Below are 27,068 nucleotides of genomic sequence, written 5' to 3' on the forward strand. Positions count from 1 at the left end.
TTATTAATTCAGTAAATATTACTTCTAATTAATAATAATAATAAAATTCGCTTTAATTTAATTTATTGTACAATTGCATATTAATTATTCTATGTCGAAATTTTTAAAAAAATTACACGTGGATAATGAAATGTTAATTAATATTTATTTATTTATTTATTTATCTATTTTCGTGATCTGTTTGAGGAATTGTCCCGTCAAGCTCTGTTTCAGTCAAATTTTTGTTTGAAAAAAGTGATGGTTGGATGTCACTCTTTATGGAACATTTTCTTTTCTTTTATTATTATTTTTTTTTATATTTATTTATAAATTCCTTTATGTGGGGTCACTTAATATGGGCCTAATATTCAGTTTCATGGTCCAATGGGCTCATTCGTATGGGCTTCTTGTCCGTTTATGGGCCTTTGGCCCAATGGATTGTAAGGATCTTTTGGGCTCACTGCTGCTACTGACTTTGGGTAATCGGATTGGGCCAAGTCCACTAGTGACTTACAGGCTTGAAGGTCAATATCAAGTTAAGGAACACATTCAGAGAGAAGAAGCCCTCGAGTTCAGATTCAGTAGGCGGAAATTTAATTACAATTAGTATGATTTAGTGCAAAATTCAAGGCGAAATTGATCTGGGGATGATAATGTCGCCAATGTTGTTGTGCCATGGGTCAGCCAAGTGAGTAGCCAAGTTCTCCAATGGCCCCGTTCCTGGGTATGCCGTTTGTTGCACACAGATTCCAACGAAAGCTAACAGCGCCAACCGACCTACAAGCCAGAAGCAATTCGATCAAATGTTCAGTAATCAATTTTCATGTTTAAATTGTCACTGAATTCAAGAACAGGAAGAAAATGAGATTATTTGGGTTCATAAACACAATACTTCCAGCTCTGACGCCACTCAAATCACTATGAAGCTCAAGAGCTTGAATCGGTGGGTTATGTAGATTCGGTTATTATTTGAAGAGGTTGATGTAATGACCCAACCCCACTACTAGCAGATATTGTTTTCTTTGGATTTTCACTTTCGGACTCCCTTAAGGTTTTTAAAACGCATATGATAGAGAGAAGTTTCCACACTCGTATGAAGGATGTTTTGTTCTCCTCCCCCATCGACGTGGGATCTCACAATCCACCCCTTTAGGGCCCAGCGTCCTCGCTAACACTTGTTCCCTTCTCCAATCGATGTGGGACACCCCCCAAAATCCACCCCTTTCGAGGTCCAACATCCTTGCTAGCATACCGCCTCGTGTCCATCTCTTAGGGGCTCAACGTCTTCACTGGCACATCCCCCCGATGTCTAGCTCTTATACTATTTGTAACGGCCCAAGCCCAAGCCCACACTGGCACATTCTCTTTCGGGCTTACTCGCAAGGTTTTTAAAATGCATATGCTATGGAGAGGTTTACACACCCTTATAAACAATGTTTCTTAAACATATGGAAAGAGTGGTTTGAACAGTTATAGAAAGCACTCAAAACTAAACCTTCTCTAGTTGGCACTGAATCTAAGCAGAGTTGTGCAAAGAAATGAGGGCCCTTACCGTTTTTGATCTCTTTGACTTTGTATTCCTTCAGCTTTACAGGGTCTTTTGAGTAGCCCAATGGGTCGAAAGCACCTCCAGGGTACTTCTTCTTCTCGGTGTCTTTCTCCATGCTGCGCTGGTGCTCTACAAAGGCAATGGCAAGGAACTCAATGACCAAAATGGTGGGCAAAGTTCCCCATGGAACTGGCTGCCCCAAGTAGGTAGCTTGGCCTCCTGGAACTGCTGCCCATTCCTGAGCTTTCACCCAGTTGCCCAATCCCAAAGCCTCAGGTACCAAAATCCCTGGCTGAAAAAACAAAGAGCGCAAGAATTAAAGAAAAGCCCCCATCATCTCAGAATCAAGCAACTGAATTTGGAATACTTACAACAGCAAGCATGGCCCATCTGCAGTGAATTAGCTCAGACTCCTTGAATCTCTCGAGGTTCTCTGGCACTTCTCCCAGACGAAGAGGATCGAAGCCAAAATCACTGTTTAACATAACCACACATCTTATACATTAACACAAGACCATCATTGAGCATTATATTTTAGTTCATACTAATAGAGGCTACTCAACTCAACTCAAAATTACAAAATTAAGGCTCAGATAAAGATTTTGTTTTCAGTTCTTGAAATTGATGTTTATTTTCACTCAATTTCCATGGTTTTTCACTTTCTTAAAGAAGGGTCCTAATTCTTATAGCTTTTAAAAAACAAAAAACCAAATAGTTATAAAAGGGTACATAGAAGGACAAATCAAAGCACCCAAAAAGACAATCAGGATTCTCATAGACATTTCATCGAACACCTAGAGAGCAACAATCCAAATTTCAAAGCATTTCAAATTTCAATACCCGGGGGCTGAGCCGTCAAGGTACGGGGGGCGGGGCTGGCCGGGCATCCACTCGGCGGACATGGAAAACCGGGATGACGCATTGACGGCGACGCCAGAAATCGGGACACCGGTGGCGAATTTAGACTTAGAGGAGGAAAGAACTGAAGGGCAAGCGGTGGTGGCGATGCCGCAGCTCATCAAGGTGTTGGAAGCCATTGAAGAACACGGGCAAGAGAGACGACGAGAGTGGAATGGAGGAAGAAGAAGGGGGAGAAGGGGACTAAAAGCACAGGCAGTAGAGAAGATTGGGGAATCTAAAGCTCGGTGTTCATTGGCTAAGAGTGGGTTGGTTTTGTGATCTCATTGAGCCAGCTGGAATTTGTCAATTTATTTTATTTACTGACGTGGAATATCCAGCTGGATTGGGATCTTGGAATCGTGTGGTGGAGATTATTCCACGTAGAAATGTCAGTGAAAAATGCATAGATTATATAAAAAAGTGGGAATGCGTTTCTTAACCCTATTTTTGCAAATATAAAGAGATGAAGGGGTAATTTGCAAATTTACATTTTCTTAGGGGTCAAGCAAAAGCGTTGGGCTTCACGAGGGGTGTTTTCGGCAATGAAATTATAGTCAAAGGTAAAATCAGAAGTAATCATGATGTGGATCATCTACATGGTGGTGTAGCGTTGTACGCTACACCTCACCACACCCAATAACCCACATCTCTACGTTTCGGCCCACTCTCTCTTTAACCCAAAAGTCTCAGGCGAAGCAAAACAATCCATTTTGATCCCGCAACTCCGATCACCGTCATCCACTGTCCGCCGTCTCCGCCCATGAGTACTCCAGCAGTTCCGGGGGTAAGCTCTGATACAATTGTTTGCTTTTAATCTCTTCTTAAATGGTGGTCTATTAGTCGCATTCAGATCTCGTAGTTCGTCTTTTTTTATCTTCTAATGTGCATGCCAGATCTTGACATTGTCTCGAAATTCAGCGACGTTTCTATTGATTTTTTTTTCTTGTTTTGTTTTGTATTTGGACAGAGCTCTGGTTTGTTTACTGGATTCACCAAGCTATGCAAGGGCTTAGCCGTCGTGCTAATTGGCGGGCATATCTTGGTTCAGGTTTTTCCTGCGGCTGTTAACTATCTTGCTCTTATTCCATCCAGGTATCTTTTTTGGAGAATTTAGTTTTTGGATTAGTGGTAATGAAAACTGTGCGAAGATGATGACTTCATAGCCGAATCTATGCGATGCGTACGTTCTTGTAGTAATGCCAGTAGGTTTCCGATTAGAAATGACTTCGTTTATCGAGTTGAAATTTAGTTTGGAAAGAATCTAGAATCTTGTGATCACTTCGATTGTGAATGAATTATTGTGATCTAGAGGCTTGTCTTGTGGGATTGATAGAAGTTGGTCAATAGTTTAGTTGCATTCCTTGGAAATGTTGTCATAATTGCAACGATTCTGTCGTTTCCACAATTGGCCATACAATCCATGTACTGTTCTGCTCTTCTTCAGAATAGAACGCTTATGGTGATAGGAAGTAGCAACAGACCATCTGAGAGGCTACGCAATCTACTGGTTTAGGGTGCCAATGGTTGTGTTGCAGGGGCCTGAGTGTATTATTTTGATATATAGTACTCTTTTCATTTTATTTTTTTTTGTAGTGAAGAATCCAAAGATGTTATTACCTCCATGTTGCCAGATGTTTTCACTGCTAACCAATCTGAATTATGAACTCTGCTGAATAATTAGAGGAAGCATCCCCACCTGAGTGTGAAATGTGAATCCCTTACCATTCTGAATTGGCTTAATTTCCTGATAGGGAAAAAGAAATTAAGTGAAAATGTAGAGAAAGATATCCTCTGTTAGAGAAGGAAATTAGAGAAAAAAATCAAGCCATCTAGAGGAAAAATGTATAAAAATGAGCCCAAAATCTGAATGTTCACACTCTTGGACCAGCAAGAGGTATAATATAAATATTTTTTCTCTGAAATTTATCCATCTTAATATTTTTGTTAGAAAATAAAAGTCTTCCTTTCCTACCCAACTACTCAACAAAGAGCTGAAACTGCATGCATTTAATATGACCTTGATCTTTGACATCTTCTGAAATCATTCTAATTATTAGAGAATTCACATCTCTTAGGGAAACCTAACAAATATTTAATTTAAAAGTAACTCAAACAACCCTGAATTTGCTACAAAAATCAAAATGGAGAAAAGTATCACGTACCAAAGAGTCGAAGGCCCATTAATTTAGGCAAAATATGATGACTGGTGTGATAATATAGGCAATGAAATCTCGATCAACTGAAAGTCTTGAATTCTTGTCACTAGTGGACATACATTTAAACACTTAATAGATTAGTTGTGACACTTGCCTATCCTATTACAAACTTACGATGCAGAGATCATGATGCATTCCACGTAGGAAGCTTCCCTTGCGACTGAATTTGGGAGTGAAAAATTTATAGTTCTTTCTCATTGCCTGTTCATCTAAATATCAAAATTGTCGTTATCTTTCAGTATTCTATCAACATTTTTCATTGCTCCCTTCTTACAGAGTTATCAAGATAGCTCTATTGAATCTCTGACTCTTGACTATATCAATAAAATTATTTATCTTAATGTAGAAATATGTACCCATTTTAATTAATTAGTTTGTTTTATTTGTATGAGGTGAAAATATTTCCTCTGTAGTATAGGAATTGATTAAGTTCAGAGATGGCCTTAATATCTGACCAACTATTGAGTCGTTCAATTCAAACAGAAAGCATGTAAGCTATAAATGGTTGGGTTATTCATTCTTTTGAACTTCTATTTTGTAGGACAATACCTTTTGCCTGGAATCTCTTAACTGCTGGTTATGTTGAACAGTCAGTATATGGGGTATGCACTCACATTTTCACACACTATATTTTGTTCCATTTACAATAACAATTAGAATTTATCTCACTATTTTAAGTGAGTCTCCACTAGAAGTTCGACTCATTGAGAGCCATATATTGCAGGTTGTTGTCAGCACAGTTGGTCTTCTTTTCGTTGGGAAGCTGCTTGAACCCATATGGGGCTCTAGAGAATTTTTGAAGTTCATCTTTATAGTCAATTTTCTAACTTCTTTATGTGTTTTTATCACAGCGATTGCCCTGTACTATATTACGCAGGAGGAAATTTATCTGTAAGTGCTACTGAGTCCTCGTGCATCAGTGGCACCATTTAGGCGTACATGTGTTCATGTCTTTAGCTGATAGATCATTCTGCTGGTTTCATCACTTAAGGCTGTTTTAATCCAATTTGATTTTCGTTTAAATCAATTTTGTCTGATTCATTCCCTTTATCAAGTCCTTTTTAAGCATGTTTCATGTCTGTTTTGCTTCTCAGGCTTTCCAGACATCTTATTTACATCTTTTTGTGGTCTCAGTTATTTCCCTGTTTCTGGTTTCTATGGGATTCTAGCTGGGTTCTTGGTTGGGATCAAACAAATCATACCTGATCAAGAGTTACCTGTACTGAAACTAAGAGCTAAGGTATGAAATATGTAGTTAGGTATATCCATATTTCAAATAATTTTTATCAGAGTTTTATTTGAACCTCATCTGATCTTTTGCTTCCAATTTCATGCAGTGGTTACCGTCTCTTGCTGTATTTGTATCCATTGCTGTAAGCTTTTGGACAACTGGGGCAGCAACATATCTTCCAACAATAATATTTGGGACATACATCAGCTGGATTCATCTGAGATACTGGCAGAGGAAACCTGAAGCAAAACTGAAAGGCGATCCAAGTGATGATTTTGCATTCTCTACATTCTTCCCTGAACTTTTACGGTATACTGTTTTATTTTGAAGCCTTTTTTATTTTTAAGCTTCTCTTTCCCATGTTTCAGGAATATTCTGTGTTCTCTCTCTCCATAGTCCATACTGTACTCTGAGTCTTGATGGTTTTGTGCAGGCCAGTCATTGATCCAGTTGCATCAGTATTTCATCGTCTTCTTTGTGGAAGATCTGAATCCCCTAACAATGCTGAGGACTATACTGCTGGACGCACCCCGCTGCCCGGTTCAGATCCCATTGAGGCATCTCGAAGGAGGTAATATTTGTTAATGCTTTTCTCCTGGCTCATAAACTTGATCATACTACATGTGTTTTCCACTTTTAGCGTGTTCTATAGTTTGCAGCAGGAACTGATTTTTAGTAACTATTTTTGTTTTAAATGGTTTGAGGTAGACAGGACAGGACAGAACAGAAAATTACAACAAGATGAAAGAGTTTTAAATTTAAATTTTAAACATATCCTTTTAAATTTTCTTTTGGGGGCAAATTAGGGCTTCTAAATTTGTTTTATCATCTAAAAATTAGGGGCTAAATTTAAAGTTAAAATTTTGTATGAACAATTTTCAGTTTCAAGTATTGATTTCCCCTCACCTAACGATTATGCATCTACCTGCGTGGTGATGTTTCTCTCATTATTTGCATCCTTTGCTCGTCTATTGGCTTTGTCTGCACAAGTTGTTGCCCTATTAATCACCCACATTGAAGAACATTGTTGTCAGAACTTTTTCAGAAAGAAAAACCATACAAAGGGGGGTGACAGGGTGTCAACTCATAAGGAAATCTAGAGGAGAGAATAGTAAAGAATGTTATAAACATAAAGGAAATGTGTGTAACAAAAAAAAAAAAAAAACAAAATTAAAGGACTTAGAGGAGAGGAGAGAATACTCTATAAAATTTAAACACACTACTCGTTGCAGAGAACGGGGAGCTAGAGCTTTGGAAGAAAGACTGGCTGCTGAGAGACTGGCTGCAGCCAGAAGTGCTCAAGAGTCAGGAAGGGATGCAACGGATAGCGTCTGATTGATTATATGTGGTCATCTGCTAGGGCCTATGTTTGTTGATTAACTTGGGGACTGTGCAGTACATCAAGAGGTCCTCTTTTCTTTTTTCTAAGATACAATTTTGTTTTGCACATTCCTTGTGTGATCATTGAGTTACAAAAAAAAAAAAAAAAAAAAAAAACATGTTGCTTCGTTTGTGCTTTGCAGCATTGGGGATTTTATCTGTATACAGCCGGATATATATATATATATACGAGTAGAATTTCATCAAGTTTTTTCCACTGCTCTGCTCGGAATGTTCGAGATGGTTAAAATCACTTCCGAACATATTTTTAACTATTTGAAAGCATTTTTTCTCCTTTTTACTTTGTGAATTTTAATTTGAATCCTTTATTGGGAATCTAACCAGATTAGCTGCAAACCAGACTTGGTCCAGATGAAGTAACTTTCAAGATTCAAGGTAATCTCTCATTTATGTGTGTGTTTGACGCGTTTTCTTCCATCATAATGATCTAATTAGATTGGCAAACTTTACACATGTCGCTATTGAATGTTGAGTAGTTTTCAAAGGCAAAAAAGAAAGCAATAGTGCGACATTGTGATAAAAAGTAGAGAGGCTTCATCATGCACTTTAAAGTAGCCTATGATTACAGCATAAAAAGAAAGCCCTGAAAATACCCATTCCCTTTCACTGGAATCGAAAAACACTATGAATTTTCTAGCTCTAGGAAGCCAACACCGATAGAAGATGGGATTTCAACAGTTAGTATAGCTCCTTCCTGTCCTCCAACCATCTCCGCCTGCAAGAACAAAAGTTGTAAGACAAGCTTCACTCATTAAGTATAATGCTAAATAAACATGAAATGTTCAAAGATAGCGGTAGATTACTACTTACATCTTGTGATCCCATGTGGGTTGAATTTTGATCATGCGATTCTCGCCATGTGCGTAATCAGTTTGAGCTCGTTTGGTGTTTCGAAACGCACAACAACCGATAGAGTAAACGGCAATGAGAAAAATGAGCATGACAATGTTGAGAACTGAGAGCTTATGCCAGTCCCTTCTTGCAGTCTCAAGCACACCTGCTTTGCATGAAATGCAGTCATAGCACAGCACGTTGGGTGCCCCATTCCACCGGTAGCAATCGGGATCTTGAACGTTCTCGGTGCATGAAGCCGGTGGCTTGCAGCACCCCGCCTGCAACCAAAATTTTGACTTGTTTAAGTTTGATCATAGAACCAGCAAGTGTATTGAAAATTTAGGAGAGTACCTGAATGGGAGTTATCTGTCTCTGTAAATAATTAAGAGGAGTCCAAGAAGAAACCTGGTTGCAAGTATTAGACCCCAAAATGCAGCTCTTAATAGTGCCCCAATACTGAGGATTATTAACTCTATTCCTTAACCATACAGAGTAATCCCCAAACCGATGCTCGCCTCCGTCGCCACCTTTGCTGGCGACGACGAGGCCGAAGAGGGTGAAGCCCAAAAGCGTAGCAATGAGCAGCAACATGGCGAACAAATAGAGCCATAGTGCCCAAGTAACGTTGAAACAGGCCCCCACGAACCCCGCCAGTGAAATCAAAAGCACCAAAAACCCAAGCACCAGCAGCGGCGTCTGTAGAAACGCCTCGCAGGTGGTGCTGTTCCTAGCCATCCACAGGGCTCCCCCTATGATCGGGATTGACCCTAACAGCGTTAAGAAGTTCAGTAGCCCGATCACTGAGTTGCTCAATTTGTTCATTTCTAATGATTTTTGGGTTTGGTTGTTGTGGGAGTTTTGTTTCTTAAATGGAGGGAAAATTTATTGCTTTTTTCCTTGGTCCTCCTCAGCTTTTAAGTTGGCCTATAAATTGTCTCTAAATACTTTTAAAAATGTACCAGCTTTTAAGACAGCATGCCTGGTGGTACTTAAATGATACTGGTTTGGTTTAAATTCTCCCAGTTCAACTTCGTTAACGTTCGATCCCGACCTCTTGTTTAACAGTGCATACGAGTCATGTTCATATTCAATCATGAGCTCTTGTTTGACTATGCATACGAGCAATGTTCAGATTCAATCCCGACTTCTTCTTTGACTGTGCATACGAGTTGTGTTCAGATTTAATCCTGACCTTTTGTTTGACCATGCATATGAGTTATGTTCAGATTCCATCCTGACCTTTTGTTTGATGGTGCATACGAGCTATGTTCAGATTCAATCCTAACTTATTGTTTGATTGTGCATACGAGCTATGTTCAAATTCAATCCTGACCTCTTGTTTAACGGTATATACGAGCTATGTTCATCAAATTGAACTGTCGGTCTCTAATGTTTTAATAGATAATGACCATAAAATTTTTTATTTTATATTTAATAAATTGATAAATTTTAATTTATCAAGTCTACGTGTAATTTCAACTTTTCTTTTTCTTTTTCTTTTTCTTGGTTCGAGGATTGGGTTTTTGATTTTGTAGAAAGGTTGGAATGGAATGCGAGATGTTTGTCTGTACCTTGGGCTGCTTGTTTTTCTTTGCTGCCAACTTTTTTTAATATATATATATATTATTATTAAAATAAATTTTAAAAAATAAGAATAAAAGGGTTGGTTAGAAAAGTGTATTTGAATTTTTCTTTTTATTTTAGGACAATTTTCAAGCTTCAATTTATTTTTTTTTTATTTTTATTTTTTTAAAAAAAAAACTAAGCTCATTCAGTTAAAGGGTCGGAGAATCAAAGACAAGGAAAACTAAGTTCAATGAGTCATTTAAGACAAGGAAAACTAAGTTCAATGAGTCATTTAAGTGGGTCGAATTGTGAGAATGTTTGCTTAGTCCACCACACTTAAATGGTATGAAAGTTATCCATTTATAATCAAATAAATTACAAATATATGGAAGAGTAATAAATAGAAATAATAATAAATTAAATATTTATCTTATAATAAAATATCAAATATGATATACCACAAGAATGTTGATGCTTTGTGTACTCTAGTACACTGATGTTGATACAGGCACGGTGGTAGAGCTCATTTATCAATATTAATATTGGACCAACTAACAATCTTTTTTTAATTCATTAATTATGTTATTGTTAAGCTTAAAATATATTATTTAAAAGAAAACACAATTATAATGGTTTATTTTTTATTTTAACAAATATAAAATAAAAATAATCACAATATTTAATAAGTTAATTTTTAAAAAAAATTATAACGATAATCGTTTTGTATTTTATATTTATTTTAAAAAATAATACTTTTTTTATAAATAAAAAAAAAACACTTTCAAAAAGATCGAAAAAACAACCTTTTTTTAAAATCTTTATTTATTTTAAACTATTTTTAATTTAACTTCGAATTTAAATGCGTTTTAAATAAATGTGAATACTTAATATAATTTTAAAAAACATAAAATAATAAAATAAAAATATAAAATTTTTAAAAAATAAATTATTCGTTTATTTTTCATATAAATAAAAAAAATAAGGCTCTCAATAAAAATATGATTTTTGTTTTTTTATTCGTATTTATTTGTTTGTTAAGCTTTTATTCCGAATTAAGTGAAAAAATTAAAAATAAAATGGTAATCCAAGAATTCGTACGTAGGAAGTAGTTGTAACTTATTAAATTAGGTCCACCAACTATATTACCCAATTAGAAGAGTTTCCAAAATTTATAAATTTGGTATTTGTAAATATTTATTAAATATTAAATTATAAAATTAGATTGTGTTTAATGGTTCTTTATTTAATTTATAATTTTGAGTTTGGAATAATCTTAAATTTTAACTACCGAGTTGAGATATGTTGAAATTGGTTATAAATATAAAACGAGTGTCTCCGAAATCTAAGCAAGTAAACCTATATTTCTATAACGTTAACATGTTTTAATTCAAACACTATCGATTTAGCTCAAAGGGTTCTGCTATATGTCTAGAAACAAGAACACGTCGCCATCACTATTCTTTATGAACTTCTACCACTTGTCCCTCATCTACTTATCGAGTGCATCCCTGGCTCTTACTCATTTCTAGCAACTAATCAAGTTTCTTCTTACCATCGAACTAATTCTAAACTGATTAATTTTAGAATATTAATCATTAATAATCATTCATATGAATATTTACTGATATTCTGTCTATATAATTTTTAACATAAAATATATACATTCGACTTAGAAATTAAATATTTGAATTTATCTAAAATAATAATTCATTGTTTGTAACGACCCGAAATTTTCTACTTAATTTAAGGTCGCTACTGTATACGTACCATAAACATTGAATGCGGAAGACTTCATCAATACTCAGACCATGTGTTACTACATTTTTCAGGTTAAGACACGGCATCCCTGTACGGTTGACGACGGCATCGCAACTCGAGATCATGGCACATGCATAGGATAGTGACATTTATTTTCTTAGACTTATGATAGAATAGGATGTTTTAAACTTAAACGCTTATTTATTTTATTTCGAGTATTTTGTTGTGTCATTTTAAAGATGTTTTCGAAACACGTAAGTCCATGGCTGTGTTTTAAGTTAAAGGTTATGTTTTATGGAATTTAAATGAAGTCTTCCGCATTCAATGTTTATGGTACGTATACAGTAGCGACCTTAAATTAAGTAGAAAATTTCGGGTCGTTACATTGTTTTTCTTATATATTCGTCTATAATATTATTAATAATTATCTGCAACCCAAAAAAAAAATCTTATTATTGTCGTTAAGCATTTGAAAATTTAAAATTAATTTTTAAACAAAGTACAAATAATTTATTAATTTAATCTATTTATCAATATGTTTGTAAATTTGAATTATTATCGAAATTTTAACCTTTGGCTAAGTCAAATAATTTAACTCAATTTATAATTTTTACTGTCACATATATATATATATATATATTATTTTTGCATTCCAACTTTAGCCCCGGCCACGGGCGTTTAATGGGGAACTCCAAATACACCGATGAGGTAATTAATGCTTTTTAGACTCCGCAGCATTCATTTATTAATAGAACAAAATAACAACAAAATAATAATAATGATAATAATAATTGCAAATTTCCATTAAATTTTCGGACAAATTGTGACGTGGTCCCCATCCCCAATGAAATTACAGTCAAGTCCATATCTCACATCAAAAGAGGTAGGGTAAAATTGTCAGTTCGTAAAAAATAGCAACAGTACACGTGGCAGCTTATGGTTCTTGCACTTGCTGGCTGGGTCAGGTCAGGTGAACCGGATATCGGCGACAGGCAATGAAGATGCCGGGAAGATTCCCCGACGTCTCCTTCACGTGCCAAACCTGACATTGAGTGCGCGTGGTGCACACGTCATTAGATAATGGTTTGACTTCACACGTGCCATTCGTACGTGCCTTGTTCTTTCTTATTTCCAGGCACGTTTTTTTTTAATTAATAATGCACACAAATATGATTAATATATCAAATCATAAATTTAATTATCGGATAATTTTTCTTCTTTATTTTGTGAGATTTTAAAAGAATAATAATTTTTATTTACATGATTTTGAGTGAGCCGATATCCAACGGAGCATCGTTCACCGGCCACCAACACGAAGGTTTGGTCAATTAAATGGAATCAGGGGCAGTATAGTAATTGCTCGAAGAAAGGCAATGGGCCTAGTTCAGTAATTGTGCGGGCGGAATTTTATAAATAATGAAGAGAAAATTTATAAATAATGAAGAGAAAATACAATAGTAAATAATAGAGAACTTTCGTCCCTATATTGATCGTAATAATTTTTTATATTTTTATAATGATTAATAATTTTTTTAAAATTAAAGGATTTTTAGATAAAATGTAAAATATTTCAACAAAATTAACATGAATATATTAAATTTTATAAAAAAAATGTTAACAGAGATTTATTTTTATTAAAACAACAATAAAATTAAATATTAATATATATTAAAATGTGGACGAAAATGAAATAAGGTACCAAAATAATATTCCAACAAAAAAAGAACGAAGAAATTTGAGAAAAAGAAAAATGAAAATCAGTGGACGCGAAAAGAATAATTGAATAAGGTTGAGAGTTTTGTGAGATCCGGAGAACCAATCTCCCCCATTTCTCTTCTGTCAGGGTTCTCTTTCGTCCCTTATCGGTTCAATTTCTCACTTTCTCGCGCCGGAGGCAAAGAGGGAGAGAGGGAGAGAGGGAGAGAGAGTTCGGAGAGGGTCGCTGAGGTGAAACGAAGGGCGGAGATTGCGAGCTCGAAGTGAGATTGAGGTTTTGCATGTGATGGCGCAGAGCCTTTCAATCGGCATTGTTGGTTCCATCTGATTCAAAACCCTTTGAATTCAGCCGTTTCAGTCTCTATCTATCACGTACGCCTGTATTGGTGCTGGTTCTGTTTTTCTTCGTCGTTTTGGTGGTTTCTGTTCAAGGTTGGTCCGGGGTTATCCGTGTGGCTCGTCGTTGCTGCCACATATCGGCGTATTATTGTTGTTACGCGGCCAGTGAGAGGAGGCAGAAGCGATCGATATATTGAGTTGATTTTGTTTTTGGTTTTCTCTTTGGCGATTGCTTTGGTAGGATATAAATGTTTTGTTAGTGAGGCTTCTTGCTTGACATGGTTGCGAAAATAGTTTAATTGATTTCGGGCGGTGCTATTCGGCGCGCTCCTTGTGCTGTGCGTTGAAAACGGTTGTTCTTCGAGGGTGCCCATGCTACTGGCCTCATTTTCATGCCGCCTGAACCTTTACCCTGGGATCGGAAGGACTTCTTCAAGGAGAGGAAACACGAGAGGTCAGAGTTCCTCGGACCTGTGCCTAGATGGAGAGATTCATCCAGTCACGGATCCCGTGAGTTTAGTAGGTGGGGATCAGGTGATTTTCGCAGACCGCCAGGTGAGCTACAGAGTCGTTGGTTTCCTTTCTGATTTTTTTTCGAGTCTCTCAGGTTTCAATGATTCGAGATATCGACATGTCGGGCTCTTTTTAGAGACTCGTAGTTCCAATCATATACTTTTCTTATTTTGCTTAATTGAAACTTAAGAGAAGTCTTCCTTTGGATCCTATCTTCCCCATAGATCTAATCGACGAAGGATTTATCATCTAACTATTATGATTTATGAACTCTTTATCACATAATAGTCGGTATTGATGGTTAGATCCGAGGTTTATCTCCTGTATTAGTCCCGACTAGGAATCTAAGTTCGGCTGCAGAAATTTCCTGGATGATCTTGTTTTAACCTTTTCCCCTATTTTTGGTTCTCTGCTCGTACTGATTGTGTTTTCTTTTGCATTTTCTTTTTCTGTTATGAAATATTTCTGAAGGTCATGGTAGGCAGGGTGGTTGGCATGTGTTCTCTGACGAATATGGTCATGGATATGGGCCTTCTATGTCATTCAATAACAAGATGCTGGAAAATGTTAGTAGCCGGCCGTCTGTTTCACATGGCGATGGGAAGTACGCTAGGAATGGTAGGGAAAGCAGATCTTTTAGTCAAAGAGATTGGAAAGGTCATTCCTGGACAACAAGTAATGGATCTACGAACAGTGGTGGTAGGCTGCAGCATGATCTGAATTATGATCAGAGGTCAGTTAATGATATGCTGATATATCCCTCTCATTCTCATTCTGACTTTGTAAACTCCAGAGATAAGGTAAAAGGCCAGCATGATAAGGTCGATGATGTCAATGGATTAGGCACAAACCAGAGACGTGATCGAGAGTACTCAGTGAGTTCCTCAGGGTGGAAGCCTCTTAAATGGACACGTTCTGGTGCCTTGTCTTCTCGCACTTCAACATCGGGCCATTCCAGTAGCACAAGGATTGCTGGTGCTTTAGATTCTAATGAGGCGAAGTCTGAGACCGTGTTGAAAAATGCACCGCAAAATTTGTCTCCTTCAGCTGATTCTGGTGAGTGTGCTATGTCTTCTCTGCCATATGATGAAGCAACTGTCAGGAAGAAGCCACGGCTAGGATGGGGTGAGGGACTTGCTAAGTATGAGAAAAAGAAGGTTGAAGTTCCTGATGCTACTGCCTTTACAAATGTTCATGCAGAATCTACCCATTCTCTGAATTCTAGCTTGATTGAAAAAGGCCCTAGATGTTCAGGATTTTCTGATCGTACCTCACCTGCACCCCATTCTTTTGTCATTGGTGGTTCCTCTCCAGGTACACCGACCTCTTTTGTATGTTTGTTACTGTGTGGCAGTTTTTCACTTCATACGGTGTTTATCAAGTGATAATATGTCAATGTTTCACATTCAACTGGTTGCTGTAGAAGAAGAATTTGATGAGTGTTTGTGTATTTATATAGAATATAAAATAGTCAATCAGAGTTTGGCCTAGCTAGAAAAAAATGCTTTTAATGTTTTCATTGTCATAAGAAGTTACAGATTTTTAGGGGTAAAAATGGAAATTGTTAACTACATATTATAGTTTAATAAACTCAGCGTCTTATTGTGGCAGACTATTTTGTGTGAAAGAAATCATGAATGCGTTTATTTAACTTCCAAGTACCAGAACTTGAAAAAAGAAGTACGAAGATTAAAAGCATTAGTGGGTCAGGGTGGGTGACTCCTAGGGGGGAGATGGGAAAAACATTCACATCCCCGGTAGGATCAAGGGAGGAGGAGGAGAGAGGGTTCACAAAGAAGTTCTCACTTTGTGAAGACACGAGAATAATGCCTAAGAAGGGTTTTGTTAGGTTTGAAGACGAAAATACCCTTGTGGCGATGATGGGAATAAATGAGTAAGAAGATGCTAACAAAACTATGAGGGGCAGATTGACCAAAGAGTAAACAGAATTAGGCATGTGTTGAAGATAGATAAAAATTAGGAGTAGAATTTGATAGTTGACAAGACCACAAGAAAAGTAAACAATAATTTGATGATTGACAACTCCTCATGATTGCTGTATGGGTGTTTACATTGAATTATAAGAAGGGGCGGATTAACAAGAGAGAGAGTGAAAATAGACATGTCTTAAGGGTAAGATTAGGCATATCAGGAGTAGGAGTTTTCTTGGAGATATATATATCTTTAGAGAGTGATAAAGAAAGATACAATTACTTGGACCGAAGACAAGATCAAAAGAAAGGTCAACGGTGATTTGATGGTTGAAAATTCCTTTGAATGATTGTGGTACGAGTGTTTCCTTTGTTGAATATTTTGAATAGCTTTCTTTTCCATAACTCTGTGCTCTAGTTAGGAAGAATAAAGAAAACTAGAGTGATACTTGTCTGGACCGATTCGTCCTTAGGTTTGGATATGTGACCAATACTTCAAATTTCTGATATCCATTACAACAGTATACATCTCACATTAGTGACTATCTCAGAATAGTCTTTATGTTTCCAAGGTATCTTAGAGAGAAGGATTTCATTCAGAGGAATTTTGTGCTTTTAAATACTGCCATGTGTCATGATCACTCCAGATTGTTGTCTTCCTTGCTATCAAGTGAAATGTGTTGCATTTTACTAAATTCAACTTCTACATCTGTGTTAAATTGTGTAGGTGGGGATGAAAAATCATCTGGAAAGGCATCAATTGATAATGATGTCAGTGACTTGCATGGTTCACCCGGTTCTGGTTTTCAGAATCAGTACGAGGGAACATCCTCTGTAGAGAAGTTGAATGATTTTTCAATAGCTAAGTTGTGTGCCCCACTCATTCCACTGCTCCAATCTAGTGATTCGATTTCAGAGGATTCCAGTTTTATGAGTTCCACTGCCTTGAGTAAGTTGCTTATATACAAAAAGGAAATTTCTAAAGTGTTGGAGACGACCGAGTCTGAAATTGATTTACTTGAAAATGAGTTGAAGGGGTTGATATCTGATAGTAAGGGTTACTTTTCTTTCCCCTTAGCATCCTGTTCTTTTCTGGAGGGAGATAAATATTTTGAGGAGAAAAATGATGTCACTAATACGGTTGCTACCATGCCAGTTGTTACTTCCGCAAATACTATTTCAAAACCGATGGAACATTCTACAAGTGACTTGGAAGAAGTGCATGCTGATGTCAAGGGAAAGGATAGGTCTGGGAGGTCGGATGTGAAGGAATCTGTCATCACGAAAGAGAATCTAACAATTTCTGTTTGCAGCGTCAAAGACAACGTTGTGGCCTCTGTTGACAATAACATGATAATAAAGAGTGAAGGTATCACATTAGAGCCCATTTCTAGTGATATATATGAATTTGCTGATGAGAAGGGAGATAGTGTGTTGGATTTAATTCTGGCATCCAATAAAGAGTCTGCCAGTAAGGCTTCTGAAGCTTTAACCAGGCTGTTGCCTGCCAATGAACATAAGCTTGATATTTGGAGCACAAATGCCTTCTCACAGAACCAATGTTTGGTGAAAGAGAGATTTGCAAAGAGGAAGCGGTTATTAAAATTTAAGGAGAGGGTAATTACACTTAAATATAGAGCCTACCAGTCCTTGTGGAAGGAGAGTTTTCATGTGCCTCCTGTAAGGAAGTTACGTGCAAAATCTCAGAAAAAATATCAGTTGAGTTTGTGGACAAATTACAGTGGTTATCAGAAGAACCGATCTTCCATTCGATTCCGTATGCCTTCCCCTGGTAAGGAGACATCTAATCTATATCCTTATGTTCAAAAGTATTTTAAACAGGTTTTTTCTCTAACGACTTTGTTCTTCTTATCCACGTTAATGACTTAATTTATCTGAAATTTTGCATCTGTTTTCCATTTTGTTCATTTGGTACTCCACCGTTTCTCAGTAATGGTATCAGTTTGCAAGTCATATCGTAATACATATACTTCATATCTGTCTGTTAATTCTGGCGTCTGTGAACCCCAGTTGAAGTGCTTGGTTGAAATCTTTTCCCCCTGGAATGATCTTAGTGTTGACTATCCGCATCATTTCTAGTTTTGGAATGCTGTACTTGATATACTCACTATAGTTTATTTTCTGAGGTTCTCCGAAAAGGCATTGCGATGTAAATAAGTTGACTGCACGTTCTTTTTTGTATGGGATACGGCTACTTATTTGGAAGGGGAGAGGAGAATTTGCACGTGGGTCTACGTAATATGATGGTTTTATTATACTTTATTCGTCTTTAATCGTCCTGTTTCTAGTAATATCATGTCTTTCATCGGAAGTCTCGTTGTTGTTGGTGACTAACTCTTTGCTCATTTTAGAAATAATTAGGTCGTGGAATGAATGTATAATTTGTTGATTTTGAATAATTGAACTGGTAAACGCAGAAGTAGTACGAGGGAAGAAGGGTCTTTTGGCATATAATCATTGCACTTAAGTATGTCGAGTATGGCGATCCTGAATTAAGAGATAACGCACTTCAAATTTTATTGTCTTTATTAATAGAATAGAACTACTGATGGTGTATGTGTATGATAGAAGATGATTGATCAAATCGGTCTGCTAATTTATGTGATCTTAATGCTTCTTCTGACGGTATATTTCTGTCCTTCAATCTTTGGTGTTCAAAGTTGATAGAGTTCTCTATGAGCTTTGTTATCTTTAATCAAACTTTCGTTGTTTTGCATAATGGTTTGTTGATTTTGCCCCCTTCCATTTATATCATTACTTTGCCTTCATGTAAATTTTTTTCCTCTTTAAATCAGGAGGCGTACATCTTTGGAGAATCTCCTAACGTGATACAATTGATATTATCATTTTGAATTTTAAAACTGGCCTTGCAGCAGGAAATCTGAACCACCCGGTCTCTAACGCGGAGATTCTTAAGCACATGAGCATGCAGCTTTCTAGTCCCCAGATTAAGCAGTACCGGACGACGTTGAAGATGCCCGCATTAATTTTAGACCAGAAGGATAAGATGGCCTCGAGGTTCATCTCTAATAATGGATTAGTTGAGAACCCGTGCGCTGTTGAGAAGGAACGGGCGATGATTAACCCGTGGTCCTCAGAAGAGAAAGAAGTTTTCATGGAGAAGTTGGAATGTTTCGGAAAAGATTTCGGGAAAATTGCATCTTTTCTTGATCATAAGACAACAGCAGACTGTATTGAGTTCTATTACAAAAACCACAAATCAGATTGCTTTGAGAAAACAAAGAAGCTGGAGTTTGGGAAGAAAGCGAAGTCTACCGGTAACTATTTGATGACAACAGGAAAGAAATGGAATTCAGAAGCAAATGCTGCTTCTCTTGACATGTTGGGTGCTGCGATGGTCCGTGCTCATAAGTATTCTAGCAGCAGGTCTGGTGGAAGAACAGCGTATCGTACAACTCAATTCGATGATGATCTTTCAGAAAGGGCCAAAAGTTTTCATGGTTTTGGAAATGAAAGAGAAAAGGTGGCTGCTGATGTTTTAGCTGGAATATGTGGTTCCTTGTCTTCAGAAGCCCTGGGTTCATGTGTCACGAGTAATTTCGACCGGGGAGATGGTTCTCAGGATTTGAAGTGCAAAAAGGGTGGTGCTACAACCGTGTTAAGACGACGTATTACAAACAATGTTCAGCAGTGTGTTGATGATGAGATTTTTTCAGATGAGAGTTGTGGAGAAATGGATCCTTCTTATTGGACAGATGGGGAGAAGTCGCTTTTCATAGAAGCAGTGTCTGTTTATGGGAAGAATTTTTCCATGATCTCTACCCATGTAGGATCAAAATCCACGGACCAGTGCAAGGTCTTCTTTAGCAAAGCACGAAAGTGCCTTGGGTTGGATGTGTTATGTTCTGCAAAGAAAATGCCAGAAGATGGAAACGGCCATGGCGTTAATGGAGGTGATTGTGAAGCAGGGGTAGATACCAAAGTTGCCTTTCCTTGCGAACGGGTAAGCTCTCAGATGGTTGATGACTTGACGAAGTCTGTGATGTGTATAAGTGGTGGCGAAACAGAGTCGAAGAATCTGCAGTCTATCCATCAGGAAGTCAAGGAGAGTAATCCTTCCTCAAAGACTTGTAGTAATGCTGCTGTGGATGCTATGGTGTCTGATGATGCATGTAATAGGAAGGATGGCTTTCTTTCGGGTTTTGATGATGACTGTCAGTCTGTGAATTCTACCCATGATAAGAACGGTTTGGTACTCGAGCAGCGACACACAGTCGTATCTGATGAATCTGCAAAAGAACAAGGCATTTCTGCTTTGGTTGCAGCATTAGTTGGAAATGATTCAAATGCTGAAACCAAGAGGGTAAGTGTAGATACTAGCAGTGATCGAAGTGATAAAGCCCACTCCCACACAGCAGATAACTCTTCAATGCCCTTAAATACTCGTGTGATCTCATTGTCTAAAGAGGAACAAGGGTGTCATCACGTCAGAGTGCATTCACGTAGTTTGTCTGATTCCGAACAATCATCTAGAAATGGTGACTTGAAATTATTCGGTCAGATTCTTACACATTCCTCGTCTGTCCCGAGTTCAAAATCTGGATCCAGTGAGAATGGAAACAGGACCGAGCTTCACCATAAGTTGAAGTGCAGATTGAAAGTAAATAGCCATGGAAATCTGATCACTGCCAAGTTCGATCGTAAAAATTCTTCTGGCCAAGAGGAGGATGCTCCCTCGAGAAGTTACGGGTTTTGGGATGGGAGTCGAATGCGAACCGGGTTTTCATCACTACCTGATCCCACTACCCTACTGTCCAGATATCCTACATTTGATCATTGCTCCAAAACCGCATCTCTGATTGAGCAGCAGCCTATTTGCAACGGACAGAAATCAAATAGCAATCAGATGTCTGAGGTAAATAGTAGTAAGGAGGGAATTATTGTAGGAAAGAATTGTAATGATGACGATGATGATGATGCATCAGATACTAAATTGCATTGCAATAAGGCTGCTGAGGGGGGTGGTGGCTCATAGAAAAGAGAATTAGCTGGTAGTAGATATGTTCAGAGAGCCTTGTCAACAGAGGCCCTCAGCAGCAAATTGTTTCTTTTGCTGCACCATGTACCATAGTTTCGTTGATGTCAATTAATGATAGCAGAATTTGACGGTTCGTATTGCCGTCTCTTGTGGGCAAAAAGAGGGTAAGTATTGCTTCAGAATATTATATTCCTCAGTTTCTTACATAAATCCCACTGCGAGTTAACACTTTTATGGATCGCCCCTGTTCAAGCCAAGGGAGACATCAACAACGCCAATAATGTTGACATCCTTTTTTTACTCCCAAGTTGAATTTGATCAGAACAGGCCATTGATTATCCCTGGAGACAAATCAGGTTAGCAGTTCTGATAAGGGCTCTATGGGTACATCTTTAAAATTATTTCTAAAACCTTTTAAATAAATCTTTTGAAAGTACTTATTCTTATCGAGTTTTCATTCATTCCCACATGAAAAGTTTTCGCCTTGAACTAATCTTTTTGACATCCACCATGCAATGATTTATTTATCCCACTCTATTTCCGGCATCTTCAGACTCCCCATGTGTCCGGAGGATAGGGGGAAGCGGGGCAACGATCTTGACAACCTTAAGCAACAGAGGAGACCCTCTTAGTTCTAGTTATACACGAGAAATAAGTTAAAAGACAAATAAAAGAACGCACTAGGTGCGCACAAAATGACATAATTCAGTACCCATAGCCATTGTTCTATACGAAAATTAAATGCAGCCATCACAAGAACTTTTGCATCTTTTTCAAAAGCTTACCTCACTGGTTTTTGGGTGATGAAGGACCAACTGATGTGCGTGCAAGTAGTAGCCACAATCTCCAGGCACAGGTTTCGCAGGCCTTCGGTAACCTCTGGACAAAATATACATAGTTTTGTTGGAAAAAGTAGGAATAAAAGGATGGGGACGTTAAACTTCTCAACAGGGAATACTTGCTAATACCTATCCTACAGAACAAATGCGTAATGCGTGAAAATTCCATGCATGCCATTCCAAACATTTCACACCAAAATAAGTCGACCTTTCAAAGTTTTCATCCGGTAATTAATTTAACATCTTCCCATCAGTTTATGATACCAAACATATTGTCTGCTTTTCATAATTCACCCTAGACAAAAGAGAAAAAAACAATGATCCTTGCTACAGGTTTTATGCGGGCCAGAACAAGGAGAATGAAAATTTTTATTAATTGAAACAGCAATTTCATACCCGTCTTCTGCAAAACTCTGATCTACCAACTCAGAATGAAGGCAGTTTGGTTGCCCGCCAGCAACATAGAGAGGATCACCTACCAGGAAAGCAGAAACGAAAAAGTAAAACTTATGAGAAGTCACAAAGATGCAAGTCAACTGACGGTTGTTGGACGTAAAAGTTGGTCTATAAAACCAGAACACCCAAAGCATTTAAAAGCTGAAAAATTACATAATTTTTATAAACAGGCTTACCTATTAAAGGATGTCCTATTGAAGAAAGGTGGATGCGGATTTGGTGGGGTCGTCCAGACTGAATTTCTACCTGTAAAATATATGACGTAATTTAAGGCCTTCGAACTGTGGTGCATCACACGATTCATTCTCCTTTTCAGAAAAATTTCACTACTGGACCAGCTGCAAACTCTCTTTATATGGCTTCCAAAAATAATTAATGACATCTCAATCAATGCTAACTAATGTACGAAAACAAAGTCGAGCATTGAGACCTTGGCAGTAGATCCCATCACAAGCAGAACATGCGAATGTCGAAGTATAAAAGTTTGTTCGTTGTGCCTGCTATGATTGCCACTAAAATTATCCTTCAATGCCCACACATCTTCCCCACACTCTTATGTTCGTTAGTCTTTCTAGATTGTCATCTAACAATATATATGTGATGGTCAGAAAAATATGGTCCATGCTTTAAATATATACATGATGGAGAATTGACAGTATGTGTCATATAGGTGCATTTTAGGTTGTGTTCGAGTGAGGGAGGGTTGGAGTGAATGATAAGTCAAATGGGAAGCCTAACAAAGGAGTTCTGGTAGTGATAATTGATGATCAGAAAAAGAATCAAAGATATTCATTTATATTAAAAAGATCCCATTTGAAAAGAAATATAAGTACATAAGAAAACATAAAAGTCAAAGATGAGATACCTGGACCAAAGTGTGTTTGCCTTGTTCGTCTCTTTCAAGAACATTGACTTTACTGAAAGCTGGTTTCCCTGCTCAAGTTATTAATTCAAAAAAGCAAATATGATTGTGTTGAAACGAGTAAATACTGAAGAAACGGTCAGGAACACAATGGATAGAATAATCGTGATGGCCAACTAAAATTTATCAAGAATTCCACACATTACAGAAACTTTGAGATAGGGGCTTTCCCTATCTTGTATATTTTAAGGTATCAATACCGCCTTCTCAAGAAAACATGGAATTTGTTGAATAAGCAGATAAGATGCAACCAAAAACCTGAGGAAGTAGCAACATACAGGCCCTGAGCAACCCCTGGATATCGCATCCTTCCAATTGGCTGGTCAATGCTAACCTATAAAAACAACACTCTTAATCATATATATGAAGTTCACGAGAAAGAAAACCTTTTTGACAGGAAACAAAACTAGCTTTCAGTGCACAGTGATGTAACAACCACTTATTGGACCAAACCCCCAATTATTCTGCACCCGAACTTGGAGCTTAAAATTTTCAACTACGTGCAGAGATTTTCATCCTGACTTATATGAAATTTCAGAACAAATGACCCTTGCTAATAGACCGTCCAACAAATATCATCTAACATTGTAGAATTACTATTACTAGCTCAGCAAATGGCACTGTTAGAACAGTAAAGAAATTTCAAGGATGAAATGAAAAGATTTAACCACGGGAAGTTATCCAAGAAATATCATAATATATAATATACCTCGTCATCATGAATTATTCCAGCCACAAGTGCACGGTATATTTTTGAAATTTTCCTCTTTGTACCTTCCTCCATAGTGTTGTTTCTGAGTTGGGGCTCAAAAGTTAATAATATGGTTGGAATCAATCACTGATATAAGACAAAATGTCCTTAAAAAATGAACTATCTAAATTCAGAACTAAACTTGATTTAACCGATTTTAGCCAAGAACAGTAAGAAAGAAGAAGACATTATATGTTCAGATGCTCTAGAATGTTCGCATCATTTTGGCTCATATTGATTTCTATTTTGCTAGAGAAAAGCTAAAATCTAGTAACTTGTGTTCTAAAATTAGGATCATTGTTTATTCATTTTTATTTTTCTTTACTACAAAAAAAAAAAAAAAAAAGGAGAGAACAGGATACTAACATTAATGAAACTCACACGGGTGGGGGAGCTTAGTTATTTGTTTACCAGACAGATTTCACATTTATCTATCTTTCTAGGTTTGCAAAACAAGTGGTCCCAAATCATTATTTAGGTATCCAAATCCAGAACCTTCTTCACCCTGGTCGGTGCACGTGCATCTAACATATGATCGAGAAGAATCTTCATGTTTTTTTCTTTTCCTTTTTTGAGTTGAACTGTGGAGATGAGGAGATTATAACCTTTGACCTCTTGGTCAAGGTATCCGGTTGAGCTATAATCATATTAGCAGAAGAATCTTCCTATTATACTGTAAAATAAAGTAGAAGTGGCATAGCAACAAAGAAAAAATTTCCACAAATTTCCACTACGGTAAAAATTAAATTTTACCATCAAGATGATGAACTAGGAAAGCCACTTAGAAATGGTAGGAGACGTAAACTCATCAGCCTATAGAAACTACTAACAAACTAATCATTCTCTGAATATATATATAATATACAGAAGCAAGACAAGAAATGTACGTTGCTTAACCTGTTTCTCCCAACGCAGGATGTTCCATCAGCAAAATATGCAGCAAACTGTGTTCTAGCGAGCCTCGTTTTTGCACATAATAATATACCTGAGGTACAAAGATGAGTAAATAGAATTAAGCAGAGGGACTAGTGAAGCATTTAAAGACAAAATTGAAATACATTTCCTACATAGTTGATTAGAGTATCACGAAAAGGAAGAAAAATAATCCTTGTACCAAAAAGTTGACAATAGTTCAGAGCCAAAGGTAAATGGTATCTTGTAAAAGGAAATCGCAGGATTAGTGTATTGAGTTTGGGTGCATATTTATGAAACGGAGTAGAAAAGCAGTGACATTCGTTGGCATTAATTTTGGCAATATGAACTCCCACGGAAGAAATACAGAAACAACTTCAAGGCTTCACAACATTGGTAAATGAACTGATGATGTTTCTATCCTCTAATTAGGGTGCTAGATAAATTCCTACTGCTGACATCTAGAGTTGAAAGAAGCACCCTAAATCTCATGACTAATTTCAAATCTTCAACATTCCACTGCAGTCTCAATAATTGTTTCATTTCATCACAAATCGCCACTGCCTTGTGCATATAATGGTATATTGAGATTTTAACAATTTTCATTTGATATTGGCTTATAGGCAAACAAGTAATCAGATATCCAACAAAGATAATACATAGCAATAAAGCATCTGCATATAAATGGAAATCTCGTTCGCCATCGGGGTTTATGTAATCTAACCTGAAGTCCCCCTTCCTAGGCGATGAACAGGAACAGGGTGCAACTCTTCTGAGACGGAGGAACTCTGCTTGCTTGACCACCATTGAAGCTGCGTCAAAACTGTCCGTTGCTGGAAGACACCGCCAGGTAATACTTGCAAGCCAGACGGTTTATTTAATGCAATCTGAAGAATAGTTGGTAGTTTCAACTTCATCGAAACTGGAAGCAAACAATAACACAGATTACAAGAAAAAAGAATGAATCAGCTAGAATGCATTTACCATTTCATCGTCTTCATATAGAACCTCGAGTAAATAAGGGGTATCCGGCTCTTTCCACGGAAGTCGACGATAGACTACTTCAGAACCAATCCTACAGATTTTGTAATATATGAAAACACCTAATGCTGTGATACAAACTTTTGAACATACCATTAAATCTGGAGTAAAGGAACCAGGATGAAGAACCTGAGAATTGTTTCGGGATCTGTGATAACCTGACCATCGATCGTTATCTACACTTACCAGATTGATTTTGTTTCAAAATATTTTTATTAGAAAAATACAATGTTACACACGCATACAAGTTCCAAAAAATGTCCATCAATGCAACCTCACAAATGCTTTCATTACCTAAATTAAAGACCACCGTACCTGTTCGTTCTGAATTCGCTGCAACCAGCTGCAAAGTAATCGATGTAAAATACGTTTCATTAATAATTAGCAATAACCTCAAAAATATCAAACTCGAGATAATCCGATAATCTAGGCTGACTTTGAGTAGGCCTACCCTTCCAGTGGAGCCGAACTCTTATATTTGCGAGAATAGAACTCGATCAAAGACATCCCTGGACATATTATCACGCAAAGAGGAAGAAATCACGAAACGCGAAATGGAAATTTCTTCTGCATAAAGCGGAAGTTGAACAGAAAGAAAGAGAACCGGAGTCGGAGGGTTTAACGACATCGTTGTAGAATAATCCGTCGTTGAGATCGGGCCATGGAATTCCGATAACTTGATAGGATCTTCCAAGCATTATAGCGATTGATCTTGAATGTAAAAATCAAGAAACGAATTTACACAACAATGATAATTGAAATGCAGGAATTCAGTACAGAATCAAGGGCGGGAACTGGAAGTAGCGTTGTCTTGAAGAGGAGAGTAAGAGGGAAAAAAAAAACTTTCAACAATCTCTCGACTCGGTCAAATCGGTAAAAATGGTTATATTTATATACCCAAAAAAAAAAAAAAAAAAAAAAAAAATCTAATTTTAATTTCAATTTGACATCAAATAGTTTTTAAAAAATTCTTAATTTAACTCCCATGTTCTGAATTTAATTTCAATTCAAAATTTATAATTTAAGAATTTCAATACAAATTTAAAACAGTATTTTGCCCACTTTAATAAAATTCACCTATTGGAATTAAATTAATGAGAGGATATATGATTAAAAAAAAATTATTTGAACAACCAATACTTTTTTTCATATAATTTAAAACTTATGTGCTTTATTTTGATAATTTTCCCAAAT

General features: G+C 37.0%; 5 protein-coding genes across 10 annotated transcripts; 2 read left to right on the top strand and 3 right to left on the bottom strand.

Moving 5' to 3' along the window:
- Window positions 1-533: 533 nt before the first annotated feature.
- On the bottom strand, window positions 534-2,627 carry LOC111808016 (chlorophyll a-b binding protein 6A, chloroplastic). Its single transcript, XM_023693773.2, has 4 exons — window positions 2,369-2,627; window positions 1,900-2,002; window positions 1,532-1,820; window positions 534-756 (listed from the first exon to the last, which is right to left on the bottom strand). Exons 1-4 carry the CDS (start codon window positions 2,563-2,565, stop codon window positions 605-607), a joined length of 741 nt encoding a protein of 246 aa, XP_023549541.2. The 5' UTR covers window positions 2,566-2,627; the 3' UTR covers window positions 534-604.
- A 424-nt stretch (window positions 2,628-3,051) lies between these two features.
- LOC111809181 (rhomboid-like protein 19) lies at window positions 3,052-8,699 on the top strand. 3 transcript variants are annotated; one of them, XR_002817177.2, is made up of 10 exons: window positions 3,052-3,212; window positions 3,396-3,520; window positions 5,186-5,246; window positions 5,369-5,535; window positions 5,779-5,884; window positions 5,982-6,184; window positions 6,309-6,446; window positions 7,108-7,282; window positions 7,601-7,651; window positions 8,602-8,699. XR_002817177.2 is itself a non-coding variant. In XM_023695564.2 (8 exons), exons 1-8 carry the CDS (start codon window positions 3,189-3,191, stop codon window positions 7,208-7,210), a joined length of 927 nt encoding a protein of 308 aa, XP_023551332.2. In that variant the 5' UTR covers window positions 3,052-3,188; the 3' UTR covers window positions 7,211-7,462. The 3 variants fall into 3 exon arrangements, 1 of the variants encoding a protein (XP_023551332.2); XR_015411519.1 differs by lacking the exon at window positions 8,602-8,699 and having other exon boundaries at window positions 7,601-7,816; XM_023695564.2 differs by lacking the exons at window positions 7,601-7,651; window positions 8,602-8,699 and having other exon boundaries at window positions 7,108-7,462.
- LOC111809182 (tetraspanin-6) lies at window positions 7,770-8,932 on the bottom strand. The gene is made up of 3 exons (XM_023695565.2): window positions 8,462-8,932; window positions 8,087-8,388; window positions 7,770-7,991 (listed from the first exon to the last, which is right to left on the bottom strand). The coding sequence occupies exons 1-3, from the start codon at window positions 8,930-8,932 to the stop codon at window positions 7,955-7,957; spliced, it is 810 nt and encodes a 269-aa protein (XP_023551333.2). The 3' UTR covers window positions 7,770-7,954.
- A 4,352-nt stretch (window positions 8,933-13,284) lies between these two features.
- LOC111809185 (uncharacterized) lies at window positions 13,285-21,113 on the top strand. Of its 3 annotated transcripts, XM_023695569.2 has the most exons (5): window positions 13,285-14,044; window positions 14,474-14,735; window positions 14,796-15,316; window positions 16,661-17,725; window positions 18,828-21,113. In XM_023695569.2, exons 1-5 carry the CDS (start codon window positions 13,882-13,884, stop codon window positions 20,948-20,950), a joined length of 4,134 nt encoding a protein of 1,377 aa, XP_023551337.2. In that variant the 5' UTR covers window positions 13,285-13,881; the 3' UTR covers window positions 20,951-21,113. The 3 variants fall into 3 exon arrangements, with proteins under 3 accessions (XP_023551337.2, XP_023551335.2, XP_023551336.2); XM_023695567.2 differs by having other exon boundaries at window positions 14,474-15,316; XM_023695568.2 differs by having other exon boundaries at window positions 14,474-15,316; window positions 18,831-21,113.
- A 148-nt stretch (window positions 21,114-21,261) lies between these two features.
- On the bottom strand, window positions 21,262-26,742 carry LOC111809186 (Pseudouridine synthase family protein). 2 transcript variants are annotated; one of them, XR_002817179.2, is made up of 15 exons: window positions 26,479-26,742; window positions 26,326-26,383; window positions 26,190-26,217; window positions 26,004-26,050; window positions 25,818-25,908; window positions 25,558-25,720; window positions 24,819-24,906; window positions 23,880-23,964; window positions 23,429-23,504; window positions 23,114-23,181; window positions 22,425-22,494; window positions 22,189-22,267; window positions 21,739-21,832; window positions 21,391-21,558; window positions 21,262-21,294 (listed from the first exon to the last, which is right to left on the bottom strand). XR_002817179.2 is itself a non-coding variant. In XM_023695571.2 (14 exons), the coding sequence occupies exons 1-14, from the start codon at window positions 26,570-26,572 to the stop codon at window positions 21,478-21,480; spliced, it is 1,122 nt and encodes a 373-aa protein (XP_023551339.2). In that variant the 5' UTR covers window positions 26,573-26,742; the 3' UTR covers window positions 21,343-21,477. The 2 variants fall into 2 exon arrangements, 1 of the variants encoding a protein (XP_023551339.2); XM_023695571.2 differs by lacking the exon at window positions 21,262-21,294 and having other exon boundaries at window positions 21,343-21,558.
- Between the last annotated feature and the right edge of the window lie 326 nt (window positions 26,743-27,068).

The sequence above is a fragment of the Cucurbita pepo genome, chromosome 13, assembly GCF_057944985.1.
Source record: "Cucurbita pepo subsp. pepo isolate OVF chromosome 13, ASM5794498v1, whole genome shotgun sequence".
Lineage (NCBI taxonomy): Eukaryota > Viridiplantae > Streptophyta > Magnoliopsida > Cucurbitales > Cucurbitaceae > Cucurbita > Cucurbita pepo.

What these genes read in the sequence shown, in the direction of transcription:
- LOC111809182 (XM_023695565.2), bottom strand. Translation starts at nt 8,932, where the DNA reads ATGAACAAATTGAGCAACTCAGTGATCGGGCTACTGAACTTCTTAACG. An exon ending in GACAGATAACTCCCATTCAG is followed by an intron (nt 8,389 to 8,461) that starts GTACTCTCCTAA and finishes TTTTGGTTGCAG; the next exon opens with GCGGGGTGCTGCAAGCCACC. An exon ending in CCCACATGGGATCACAAGAT is followed by an intron (nt 7,992 to 8,086) that starts GTAAGTAGTAAT and finishes TTGTTCTTGCAG; the next exon opens with GCGGAGATGGTTGGAGGACA.
- LOC111808016 (XM_023693773.2), bottom strand. Translation starts at nt 2,565, where the DNA reads ATGGCTTCCAACACCTTGATGAGCTGCGGCATCGCCACCACCGCTTGC. An exon ending in CTTGACGGCTCAGCCCCCGG is followed by an intron (nt 2,003 to 2,368) that starts GTATTGAAATTT and finishes TATGTTAAACAG; the next exon opens with TGATTTTGGCTTCGATCCTC. An exon ending in GATGGGCCATGCTTGCTGTT is followed by an intron (nt 1,821 to 1,899) that starts GTAAGTATTCCA and finishes TTGTTTTTTCAG; the next exon opens with CCAGGGATTTTGGTACCTGA.
- LOC111809185 (XM_023695567.2), top strand. Translation starts at nt 13,882, where the DNA reads ATGCCGCCTGAACCTTTACCCTGGGATCGGAAGGACTTCTTCAAGGAG. An exon ending in TGATTTTCGCAGACCGCCAG is followed by an intron (nt 14,045 to 14,473) that starts GTGAGCTACAGA and finishes ATATTTCTGAAG; the next exon opens with GTCATGGTAGGCAGGGTGGT. An exon ending in ATTCCGTATGCCTTCCCCTG is followed by an intron (nt 17,726 to 18,827) that starts GTAAGGAGACAT and finishes CTGGCCTTGCAG; the next exon opens with CAGGAAATCTGAACCACCCG.
- LOC111809181 (XM_023695564.2), top strand. Translation starts at nt 3,189, where the DNA reads ATGAGTACTCCAGCAGTTCCGGGG. An exon ending in GTACTCCAGCAGTTCCGGGG is followed by an intron (nt 3,213 to 3,395) that starts GTAAGCTCTGAT and finishes GTATTTGGACAG; the next exon opens with AGCTCTGGTTTGTTTACTGG. An exon ending in TTCTTCCCTGAACTTTTACG is followed by an intron (nt 6,185 to 6,308) that starts GTATACTGTTTT and finishes GGTTTTGTGCAG; the next exon opens with GCCAGTCATTGATCCAGTTG.
- LOC111809186 (XM_023695571.2), bottom strand. Translation starts at nt 26,572, where the DNA reads ATGCTTGGAAGATCCTATCAAGTTATCGGAATTCCATGGCCCGATCTC. An exon ending in GATCCCGAAACAATTCTCAG is followed by an intron (nt 25,909 to 26,003) that starts GTTCTTCATCCT and finishes CAAAATCTGTAG; the next exon opens with GATTGGTTCTGAAGTAGTCT. An exon ending in ATCACCCAAAAACCAGTGAG is followed by an intron (nt 21,559 to 21,738) that starts GTAAGCTTTTGA and finishes CTGTTGCTTAAG; the next exon opens with GTTGTCAAGATCGTTGCCCC.